A 12,436-nucleotide genomic window follows, 5' to 3' on the forward strand; every position below is an offset into this window, starting at 1 on the left:
TCCTCGAAAAAACAATAGCAAAATGTGCTGCAAGAAGTCCTGCAAAAATTAGATTTTTGCAGTTTAACAAACTTTTTCTGTGCTTTTTTATGATAGAACCATCTTGAAATCTCTCTTACATTACTGTTTTCAGCTTTGCTGGTATTTTTCAGGGTTTGGAACGTCCGCTACAACCATTCCCATGACCAACTCGTGCTTACGGGCAGTAGTGACAGCAGAGTCATTCTGTCCAACATGGTTTCAATTTCTTCTGAACCTTTTGGGCATCTGGTAGATGATGATGAACTCAGCGACCAGGAGGACCACAGTCAGGAAGACAAGTAAGAGTCTTGTTTGTTTTAGTTTAACAGACCTAATATTTATATGAGTTGTAGCGATATAGGTTCATGAAGTACTCTTTACTGACTCTCAGATTTATATATACTTTACAGGTAAGTGGCTCACCTTATTTGAATGTCTTACATCTTGTATGGCTGCGGACCTGGAACTTCTCATACTTTTCATGACTGCTCTTTACTATCTGGAAACTGAAGTTATGGGGTGTCACTAACTTGGATCCAAAGTGTGGGAAAGTCAAAAGGCACTCATTGACTTCTGTGGGCTGTGCATTTACACAAGAGGTGGAAGATTCCCTCCCTTCTTTTCCATATTCGTGTTTGTGGCCTGTCTTGGGTGTCCTTTGCTGAGAAGGCTTTTTTTCCTTCTTCATGTAGACCTTGAATGGCAATCAAGGTTTAGATCACTAAAAATCACAAACACGGCAAGTTTTCACCTTTTTCCAGACTCCTCATCAAGCATGATGGTGGGAGGAAAGGGGGGGAAAATCCCAAAATTTGGCCTGGTGGACTGCCACTTTTGTGTGTGTATCTTCGAAGCTGCAGCCAGTACCTGTCCAAACACAGCTATTTTGCAAGATGGAGGCTGTGATGAAAAAAGAAAGGTGTTAAGTTACCTTTGTATAGTTCCATCTCCCTCTGTAGACAAAACTCCGACAGGACCCCGTAGAGATTCAGACTAAGATCAGAAACACAGAAGAAACATAGCAGTGCCTATATCAGAAAAGCTGGAAGGTAAATGTGATTGTTGCACAAGGTGAAAAATGTCAATTAAAGTTGAATTAATAGCCATAGCTAGTGGCCGGAGGAGAAGGAATCGTCATGAGGTACAGAATACAGGCAATCTGTCTTCTGTTAGAAAAATACAAGTACAAATAGGATTAGGCTTTTGTGCTGCAACATCACATTCTTGTCATGTTCAGTTCATTATCTACTGCAAACACAACTACTTTTTGAAAAGTACTGCTTGTTTAAGTATCCTTTCTGTGCTCTAGGGTCAGATTTCCTATTGTGATCATACTGAATGCTTTATTGTTGCCATTCTATATCTTCAGCAGTTTGAGAAAGTTTTGAATTTTAAAAGAGTGCTCCAGTGCATTTGCAGTCTTTTCCCACCATTTGCAGTCTTTTCCCACCCTTTCCCATGAGTGATGAACCACTGGTTGAGGACACAACATCTGTTTTCAGAGCACATATATGTGTAAGCAATTTCAGTGAAGGATGTAATTGTATTGTTATTTAATTCATTTTACATCGTGTGTGTGTGTGTGTGTGTGTGTGTGTGTGTGTGTGTATATATATATATATATATATATATATTAATGTGATAGGGCACCTTGGGTCCTCCACAAGGAGGAAGGCAGCATATAAACTGAGTAAACAAATCAATAAATTTTCCTTGACTTTTTTTTTAGAATATGCTTAGCTCTGATATAAACTTGGTAGTAGATCAGGTCTTCACTTTAATTGCAAGCTACCTTTACAGGAGAGTCAGGTGGTGGATTGCAACTTTTATGGAGAAATCAGCAGAGATTGCCCTGAAAGCAGGAGGGGGCTCAGTTAACATCACGTACTGCACGGTTGCTGATAGTTTAGTCCCCTCCCGGCAGCTGCAGCTCATATTCAGGGGGGCGGCTTCCCAATCAGCACTGTAAAAAGGTAAAGGTAAAGGTTTCCCCTGACGTTAAGTCCAGTCATGTCTGACTCTGGGGGTTGGTGCTCATCTCCATTTCTAAGCCGAAGAGCTGGCATTGTCCATAGACACCTCCAAGGTCATGTGGGCGGCAAGACTGCATGGAGCGCCGTTACCTTCCTACCAGAACGGTAGACCTATTGATCTACTCACATTGGCATGTTTTCGAACTGCTAGGTTGGCAGGAGCTGGAGCTAACAGCGGCCGCTCCTGCCGCTCCCGGGGTTTGAACCTGGGACCTTTTGGTCTGCAAGTTCATCAGCTCAGCGCTTTAACACACTTCGCCACCGGGGCTCCTTATCAGCACTGTATCGATGGAAAAACCTCCAGCTTTTACTAGCATATTTGTAATAGGAGCAAGAATTCTCGGTTTCCCAGAGTGGCAGCCAGTAGTTAGCAGATAGTCTGCTTCGCCAGCTGCTGCTGTAATCTGGGCTGTGTTTGGACACAGCTCTTAAGCATCATTTGAACGGTGCATTAAATGCAGCTTTTATTTTTTTGCAATAAGATGTGAAATTGCAAGGAATAATTTGAACAATCCCTTCCTAAGTTTATAGTTGTCTTTTTTTAAAAAAATAAAAAAATAAAAAAAATTATTCAGTCATGGGTGAGTTATTTTCTTATGGATAACAGCAATTAAAACAAACCGTAATATATCAAAGAAGGCAGGCAGGCAGGCAGATAGACAGACAAACAAACAAACAAACAGATAGGCTCCATTTACAGTGACCATTTAATGTAGTTCGAAGTCAGCTTCAAACTGCAGCAGCTAGGCAGCAGCACACAAAAGAAATCCCTAAATGTGCATCAGTGCTCTGGGGTATCTGTAATCACCATCCGGGCCTCAAACTGGTTCCAGGATTTCCTATATCACCATCTGCACAACAAAGCCACTTTCTTCAATACTGGTTTGAAATTGACTTAAGTGTCAGTGTAGATGTGCCCATAGATAGACAGACAGACAGAGGTAGGCACAGCAGCTAAAATAAAGCCAATGTCTGCCTAGACAAGTAGGTTTTACCATTTGGCAAACCTCTTTAATACAGTGAGGCTGACAAAGCCTTCTGGGATAAAGGGTTCCACAATTTAGATTCAATTCAGTTAAGAGATAGCAATTTTTAAATTTTCCGTTAACAAATTCAGCTGCTCTTCTCACTCAGTTCAGGTAGGCTAATGTTATACAGTCTGTAGGGTGGAATGTAGCCCTTGCAAAAAGAATAGGCATGTGATTAATATTTAACTTGAGAAATGTTTTAATATGCTGTTTGCATGCGTTCGCAGCACATTCTTCAGGACTCTTGTCAATCATTTTTGCCTGGGGAGAGGCAGAGTGCCAGTCCCCAAGTAATTCTTTCTACATCTACTTGCATAACAGAAACAGAGAAGACCATTTAACTGGTTTTAACATTGTTTTTTAAAAATAGTGCTGTGCTGTAAACAATACTATAAATCCTATTAATTATTTATATTAAATAGCATAACTCTCTGGCATGAACTCATACAGTATCTATAAAGTTGTCACTCACCTAAAAATATAGAGATACCTCTTATATACCAAGAACACCAACAAAACCCAATACAACCACAGCTTCTGACACAGAAAGCTGAAATGAGCACCATTTTGATGCATCCTTGAAAAAGGTCCAAAAGGTTAAAGCTTTTGAGGGGAAATTGCGAGAAACAGCCAAGTCTGGAAACAGAAAAATTGGCTGCTTTGGGCTTCAGTTCCCAGAACTCCCAGACAGTATGGACAATGCTCAGGAATTCTGGTAATTATATCCCAAATGTTTGGAAGACCAAAGTTTAAGAGCCACAGATATTACTCTTTCAATGAAAACTGCATGGAAGCATTGGTTCTTTGACAACCATTTGTAGGTGTACACAAAGTATGCTCCTCCAGATATTATTGAATTTCAGCTCCTATCATTCTTCACCATTGACTTTGCTGGAATTTAAGGTCCAGCAACACTGATGGACCATACTTTTCTATTCTTTCTTTAGTCAGCTTGGGAAAGCAACAATTAGTAGCAGGAGAATTCTATACTCGAGGAAACATTAAATGTGGACCTAAACTATAATGCTGTTTAGATTGAAGCCATGCATCAGAATTAGACTTAATTGTGTATGAGAAGTTTTTGGCCTGATTATATCTAATAAGTGTTTCATGCTGTTCACAGGCAGGAGACAAAGAAATAAAGCTGAAGCCAGCTGTTTGTGTGACTATCAGGGCCTTACTCCATATAAGACTGAGTTCCCCTTTCCTTCCATGTCCAGTGTATTTGCCACACTATTTATTTTTTATTATAAAATAAGTTTGTATTGTATTTTTATTAAAAAGGTCAAAGCAAGTCATAATATTAGGTACCATATATATATATATATATATATATATATATATATATATATATATATATATATATATATATATTAAAAATTACAAATGGATGTATACTATTTAAACTTTATTTTTCCCCTCTCTTGCAAACATATATTCCAAAACTTTGCATGTATGCATACTGCCTTTTATTTTCTTAGAAATACTTCTCTAAGTAGTTCATTGTTCTTTTGAAGCCCCCTTACATCAAAGACCTGAATATTCATTTCTAAAATGTAATAGTAATATCTTAGAATAATACAAGCAATCTTGGTTTCTCTTTTTGAACTTTATATGCAAAGGGGCTACTAATATGAGCATTAGGCCTGCTGAAATAAATCTTTATCAATTTTTAAAAATAACAAAATGTCTTAATTGTTAGCAGTTCTTATGCTTGTGGGTTTTTTTAAAAGAGTGCATCAAGCATAACTTTGCCTGTTGTAGGTACAGTTACCTTGGGTCTTGATTTTTTTTCTCTCTGCCGTTCCCATGTGTGTGCAGAATTTGGAAAAAGTACTTTTCTGGACAACATCAAAATGCTAGGATTTGTCAAAGAGTAATTTTCCAAGCTGTACAAAGGGACAGACTCTTATTTCAGGCTATACTTGTCCAGCACCTTGGACTCCTAATTTAGGTTGCTCTCCTGGAAGTATCAGAACTGACTTTATTGAGAAAAAAATCAAAAATGTGTTATGGGAGAATGGAAAAGCCCAGCCTGTGCTCTCCCAATTTTGTTTCTTCTGAAAATATGAGCACATGTTCAGAGATGTCTTGCGGGGGGGAATGTAAGTTGTCATTCTGTTCTATCATATGTGATCTTCTGAAGTTTAAGCAACATTTGGTAGGGAGGAAGCGTGTTGTATCTTCCTGAAGTGCATAATTGTGTAGTCTTCACTATACGAATAGGAGAGATCCATTTTGCACACTCCCAGCTTGCTTTAATTCCAAAGAAGATTCAGCAAAAGACAGAACAACTGAAGAGGACTAAAAATAGAACAGGGGAGTAGAAATGCGCTATAGTGGCTTCCCTGCTAATATAATGGATCATTCTTCAGCATAGGCCGTCCCCTATGGCTTACGTTTTTAATGATTACACAAAGAATTCATGTATCATGTTGTATACAACATCTGCCATGAAGAAGCAGTGGAAGCCAGCAGCAACCATGTCATGCTTGTTTATCTAACCTTCCGGTTAATGGAAAGTCGGCCATGTCCCCTGGTGTGTGCCATATATTGCTCTCTTGCTTATTCAGAGACATCCGAAATCTTCAGGATAATGGAGTTTCAGATAAGTGGGTGAGCATTGTATGAGGCACACTGCTGTCTGGGGACATGACCAACTTTCATGTAACCCAGGTGTCAGTTTAAGGAGAGCACTGTGAAGAGTGTGTGGGAGGCTACGGATGTCGTTCCCAGAAAAAAAAGTTCAAATAATCATAACCACTTTCTCTCGCATCCACTTAAATCCACTTTGTTGCGTAGCTACTATGTTGACATTAGCTGGTAGTTTCTTGGGTCTGAACACCAGAAATCGCAGTGAGGGACTATTGTCACCACTTTAGTATTCAACAACAGGAAAATGGTTTTCATTTTTAACCTTCTATTTGTCACTTGCTCTTCTGGCAGGCTAAACAGCCATCATACCTCAAAAACCTTTCTCCAACAATGCAAATAGGAAATGAGGAACATGGACTTTTTCAAAAGGATTTCACTGGTATAATTTTTTAAAGATAATTAAAGCGCATTGAGCAAGTAGAAGAATGGACCCATTTTTGAAACTTTCAATTTCCCATTAACATTGTTCATATCTAATATTAAGATATGAGCAGAATAATCCAGACTTAAATATTCCTTTGTCTTATTCCAGCACAAGTGCAAAAAATATCTATTGGTTCTTGTTTTCTGTCACAGTTGCCTATTATGCCTAAAGTTGAACATGTTGAGAGTAGGCTAGCTTCATTTTATGATAGGGATGTGCAATGTGGTCTGTCCCATATTGATGGACTGCAGTACCCATCAGTTTTATAACAATGGGATAGGTTGTCTAGGGCTGATAGGACTTGCAGTCCAAAACCATAAATGTTCGCATAGAGGTTCATCTACATGGGCCAATTACAATGGAGTTGGTCCAGAGTGGAGTACTCTAGATTAGCCCCAGGGCAGTCCGCACAGCCAGCTTCTGAACATATTCGAATGGTTTGGTGCTGCAGGATAGCCATCCTTACTATCCTATTGTGTCCTTGTCTTAATTGTGACCACTGGGCATGAAACTTCTGTTAGCATATACTGATGCTGGCCACAACGATGCAAGAAGGGCAAAAGGAGGAATCAGCCCTTCCTTTCTAAGTCTGGGGAAAACAGAATGGATGTGTAAACCGCCCAGAACTGGCCCAACTGTTTCCACACGCCCAATGTTTGTGTGCACTCTGGTGCTTTGAGGAAGTTCTGAGTCTCGTCCCCCCCCCCCCCCCCCCGCACGCTTGATTTTGGTTATCATGGGACAAGGCCACGTTAAGCAGCCCTGCCAGGCGTTCGGCCAAATCGGCCTTGTGCATCATGTGGATGTCATGAAGTCCATTCACCTCCACACCGCCTCATTATGCCCATGTTGATGGGCCCTTAGTTTACATTTAACAAATGTCTCAGTCTGAACAAATCAGCTAGCCGGAGTTTATGGAAGACAGAAAGCTTCTAATCTCCTCAATGTGGTTGCACTGTTGGAAGGAAAGAAAAGTGAGAACATGTGAATTTAAAGCTTGCTCTGGTCTGTTCCCTTCATGTTGAACTATGCTTTAGTGTTACATCCAAATTCAGCTATTCCTTTTTTGTATAGCACAGTAAAACTTGCCATTTTTACATTTCATCTCTCTGATCTGAGCTTATTGAATTATTAACTAGCATGCATTGGGTCCTTGAAGAATCTGCCTACTTACATCTTGCTTGCTGGAAAGTGCTGTCATAATAGCTACGGTACAGATGATAAAAGCTGGCAAGGACAGAGCAGAGAAGAGGAAATAAGTGAGATGCCCAGCTGATGAACAGCAATGTAAGATTGAACATTAATAGGCTGGCTGTAGAATGACTAAGCAGGATCAAGTCAACATGGGATAAGAAAGTTGATGAAAAACTGAAAAAATACTTTTCTTCCTAATCCTAATATTTGCCATTTTTTCTTAGATGAAAAGTCCATATAGAGTATGTCAGCTTATTTCTTCTCACTCTCCCCAGCCTACTCCATCCTCATACAACTATAGTCAGAGTTCCACTTAGCTCTCTTAAAGTCTAATGCATCTGCAGTGGTACAAATTGTAGGTGTCAGTGGTACAAATCCATGGGGTGACTTGAAGGCCCATATGCACACACATTGTGCTAGTAGATACAATATGTCTGAGGGTTTTGGAATGGAGGGATTAGTGTCAATTGCTTCCTATTTGCATATCACATATCACCCTGTCTTGTCAGCAGCCTCCTTGATTATCACAACTTGCTCATAAACTCTTTTGCAGAGCTTTGAATTTGGATCATTGCTGGGTCTCATCCCTTTGTACTCCAGTGTCTGCAAACATAGGAGATAGGATTATTTTTATCCCCTTTTCTTCTAAACAGCTATTGGCAATGTATATTTTTCCTTTGTTTATTCCTGTCTCAACCCTACAGGCCCAGTGGAGACTCTGGCTTAGGATTACTACCAGAGAGCTTCCTAGTTGAGTAGGGAAACGGACTAGTTTATCCACTCCCTAGTTCTAATCTGACCATCAGGTATGGTTGGATTTGTGATGGAGACACACATGATTTCATTTATGATAATAAACATCCAGTCCGATTTGTTTCCTTAACATCCTGTTCTGATAGCTACACCTTCATGTAGCATATGGTAAATATTTATGTAAATATTGTGTAAATATTTACTAATGTTGTGCTAAGGGGAAGTCCCTTGATATGGTACTTACTTTTATTTATTTATTTTTTATTGTAAAATGGTGTCCCTTATATAAAATTGCAAAATCAAAGTGTGTTTTTGGAAATTTTATTTTAATATTTTTGAACCATAGTTGGTCGAATCAGTGGATGCTGAATCCGTGAATATGCATTTTGATTTTTCTTTCTTCTTCTTCTTTTCTTTTTCTTTCCTAAGAGAAAAAAGGTTAACAATTATATAGACATATATGAACACAAGTTCACCATTCTTGTGACTGACTATACATTTCCCACCCTCTTTTATTTTTTTTAATCCCTGTGCTCCCCTTTTCCAGAGCCATCTTATCTTCTAAAATCCCACCAAAAGTTCATCAAAAGTATTTTGATTTTTCAAGCCACAATTTAGCTTGGAAAAAATAAACAATTCCACATTTTAAAAAAATACCTTCTGGTTATTCTCACCTGCTTTAATCAATATGTTAATTAGTGCTTAGCTACAGTACAAATGTTCATCATAGCATAGTTTTAAGAGATGCTAATTGCACTTCTTTGATGTTTGCTTTTGCTGTGAAGCTAAGTCCATATAAATTATAGTCTTGCTTGGGATGTCTGTGTTTCTAAATAAATGACATGAAATGAAAAAATAAATCATAATGGTGTCTTTCCAGAATCCTTTTGGGTTTCCATGCACAGAACTTAAAGGATCAATGGGACATCTTTAAAAAAAAGCAGGAAGGAAAAGAAAGAAAAAACCTATAAAATTAAAGTGTTGTGCATACAACATTATTTCATATATCTAGATTGTCTCTTATGCACTAAACCAGCAGATTTGAGGAGGAACTTGACATTTTCGATGCTTTATAAATCAGAGTTGTTTCAATCACTTGCTTCCTTGCCTTTTCCCCCCTTTTTAAATTCTAGGATTAAAGAGCCACTTCAGGACAGCATAATAGCTACCTACGAAGAACACGAAGACAGCGTCTATGCCGTGGAATGGTCCTCAGCCGACCCATGGCTATTTGCCTCGTTAAGTTATGATGGACGGCTTGTTATTAACAGAGTTCCCAGAGCTCTTAAATACCACATACTGTTATAAATCTTTTTGAATTTTCTTGAGCTTCATTATCTTGATATTGGCTGATAATTGGAAATATTCTTATTTCTCAAGTAAGTGTCATAAATGGAATATCAGCATTCTGCCTCTAGTGTAAATATTTTAAAATTAAAGAACTACTTTGAAAATGACATTTTCCCCTGTTTTCTGTTGAGCAGCAGGTATAGTCAGGTTTTTAATCCCTTAAATGAGAAGCTTGTATGACTATCAAAGTTCATTGTTGTGCTGTGTGAATTAGTTCAACACTGAGGGTGAGATCCTGCAGCGTGTGAGCAGAAGGCAGCTTGTGCGGTGGCCCTTTTCCTGTTTTCTGCGACCACAGGTACCTCTCCTAAAGAATCTCTCCAGAGCCTGCAGAACATTGTGAACTGTGCTGTGTTGGATGAAGAAGAGGTGTGAAATTGGCCTTAAGAGTCTTGCGCTGCACACACAAGGTTCATGATTTTGGCATATTCTTCCTGCCATTTTAAACCCCAAAAGACAGAATTTGCAGCATTCTCTTGGTCTCCCCCAGCCCTTCTAGAGGACACTTGGTGTACCCTCTGGGTTTTACCCTGATGCATAAAATATATGACAACGTAAATGGGTTTAAAACTACTCTTCCATTTCACTGCTGTTTCGTTTAGGAGCTTCTGCAGTGAAATCTGTCTCTTGAAAACTGTCTTTCTCTGAATCAACTAGAAATAACACTAAAGGAATACAAGGCATGAGGACATACAGAAATGCAGTGTTATCCTATGCATGTAAACTTAGAAATAACCAGTAAGAGAAAGCTCTTTAGTATATAGATATAGGACTACAGCCTAAAGGTTTAATGAGAATGATAGGAATTTTTTTCCTAGTTTAAGGCATTTATCTTAAAATACTAGCATTTATTTTAAAACTGGAAATAAAATAATACACAAAATTGCTGTGTACTGTTACTTCATACATGACCAGATATGAAAAATTATTATTTATTTATTTATTTACAGCATTTATATTCCGCCCTTCTCACCTCGAAGGGGACTCAGGGCGGATCACATTACACATATTAGGCAAACATTCAATGCCTTTTAACATAGGACAAAGACAAACAACAACATAGCTCTGAGCGGGCCTCGAACTTATGACCTCCTGGTCAGTGATCCATTGCAGTTAATTGCACTGGCTTGCTCTCCCGTCTGCGCCACAGCCCCGTGTCAAAGCTTGATTTTTTAGGAATTGAGTAAAAAGAGTTACTGGTGCCTTTCCCAAACGTTCTTTCCTAATTCTCTTATTACTCTTCCAAGTAGACCTACAAGTTAAGACAATAAGATTGCAAGATAGAATGGAGCAGCAGCTGGTCTCTCTTGCAATCCTAGCTTTGCTTTGCTTCTCTCCACATCGCATCCCAACAAAGGTATTTTGTACCCAGGTAGGCATTTTTCCCAGGATATTGTATGAACTTGAACTACATTAAAAATGTAACATTTCTGTTGTTAAAAAGGTGTATCTTTTTTTTACAAGTTGGAACCCATAATGTGAGAAAACATTATTGCTCTCAACTTGATATAGAAATACCTGACTTGTTGGAATAATTTCAAGCCGTTGAGCTAATTGACGGGAGTACAAGAATTGAAGTTGAAATCATACACAGCAGGCCTGCACAACCTGCAGCCTTCCAGATGTTTTGGACTTTAGTTCCAACCATTCCTGACCATTGGACAAGTTGGCTAGGACTTCTGGGAGTTGGAGGCTCAAACACCTGACGGGCCACAGGTTGTGCAGGCCTGATCCACAGAGTAACAGACTATTTATCCTGTGGAACGGTGATAAATGTCTTCCAGATGTCATTGGACTACAATTCTCCGCATTTCTCACTCTTGACAATAGGACTTAAACTCCAATTATATCATTATTTTGCCCATCCATTAGGTTGAGATAGTAACTCTCTTATGGCCACAGACATCATTGTTGTAATAACAAGGAGAACAATGCTGCTGCTTTTACTCCTCATCCTCAGCTTTCCTTTCCTTGAAGAAAATCAAACCAGGTAATGGAAAAATCTAACTCTCTTTCATGGAAGGTTGCTGCATCCCATTACTTCCAACCATCGCTGGGAGCCATTGGTAAGTTATGTGCATCTCCACAGTACAGCTAACTCCACTGTCCAATATTGTGATGACTCATGGGCCATGTAGTCCCGTTCCTAGTGCTGTTGTGACGGATGAAGAGGAAAACTTGGGTTTTCCACCATTTCAGCCAGAAAGGGAACTTTCCCAGCCAGAATTGGAGCCCTTGCACCTGCAGGAGGTTTGTCCTCCAGAAATCTGCCAAACAAGCCCTAAGTCAAAATCTCCCCCATTTTCTCGCCGTAATTATTATCAGCAACAAAAAGGAGTTCAGCAGGCTAATCGCAGAAGCCTGAGAATCGCAGCAAAGCATTCAGATGATTAAGCCTGCTTCCATGAGAAATTTTAGGGAGTCATACATCTGGGCACAGAGATTGACTTTCGTTTCTGATTCCCCAGAGAAGTGTTCTTTGGTGGGAAAACGAGAACCTATTTAGGTTCCTTGCCCTTTAGGAATCTTGCGGAGTCAATTCGTCAGCTACTGGAGTAGTGTGTGTGGACAGCGCTACTCCCGCTTCCAAGCCTCGTTCCTGTTTCCAAGCCTCGTTCCTGTTTCCAAGCCTCCGCTCCCAGCCTTGTTTACTCCCCGGATCTTGCCTTGCTTCCCGGACCTTGCCAAGTAATTACCACGGATCTTGTTCTTGCTCCTCGTTTCTTGTTGCCTTGTTTCAAGCCTTGTGTTCCAAGAATCAAGTTACTTCCTAGCCTTGCTCAAGTTTCATGGACTAAAGGACCTTGTCATCTCCCCTCACTTGCTTGGCAAAGTGAGTGTTTCGGTTATTGGATTACAACTTTGGACCTTAATATTTCATATTGGACATTGTTTCTTTGGACTAATTTTGACCTTCCCTGAAAGGTCTACTTCTGAAATATTTCTTACACTTGCTTTTATTAACTTTATATATTCCC

The 12,436-nt window shown here is 39.4% G+C and overlaps 1 protein-coding gene across 2 annotated transcripts in view; it reads left to right on the forward strand.

Annotated features, from left to right (window-relative positions):
• Positions 1 to 12,436, forward strand: part of eipr1 (EARP complex and GARP complex interacting protein 1) — a 242,646-nt gene that overhangs the window by 107,549 nt on the left and 122,661 nt on the right. Inside the window, exons 8-9 of one of the 2 annotated variants that reach the window (XM_003215468.3) lie at positions 153 to 320; positions 9,242 to 9,565. In XM_003215468.3, coding sequence (XP_003215516.1) covers positions 153 to 320; positions 9,242 to 9,416 — 343 coding nt within the window. In that variant the 3' untranslated portion in view covers positions 9,417 to 9,565. Of the gene's footprint in view, positions 1 to 152; positions 321 to 9,241; positions 9,566 to 12,436 lie in introns of those variants that run through there. The other variant, XR_010006712.1, reaches the window with a different exon arrangement.

This window comes from Anolis carolinensis, chromosome 1 (genome assembly GCF_035594765.1).
Source record: "Anolis carolinensis isolate JA03-04 chromosome 1, rAnoCar3.1.pri, whole genome shotgun sequence".
Taxonomy (NCBI): domain Eukaryota; kingdom Metazoa; phylum Chordata; class Lepidosauria; order Squamata; family Dactyloidae; genus Anolis; species Anolis carolinensis.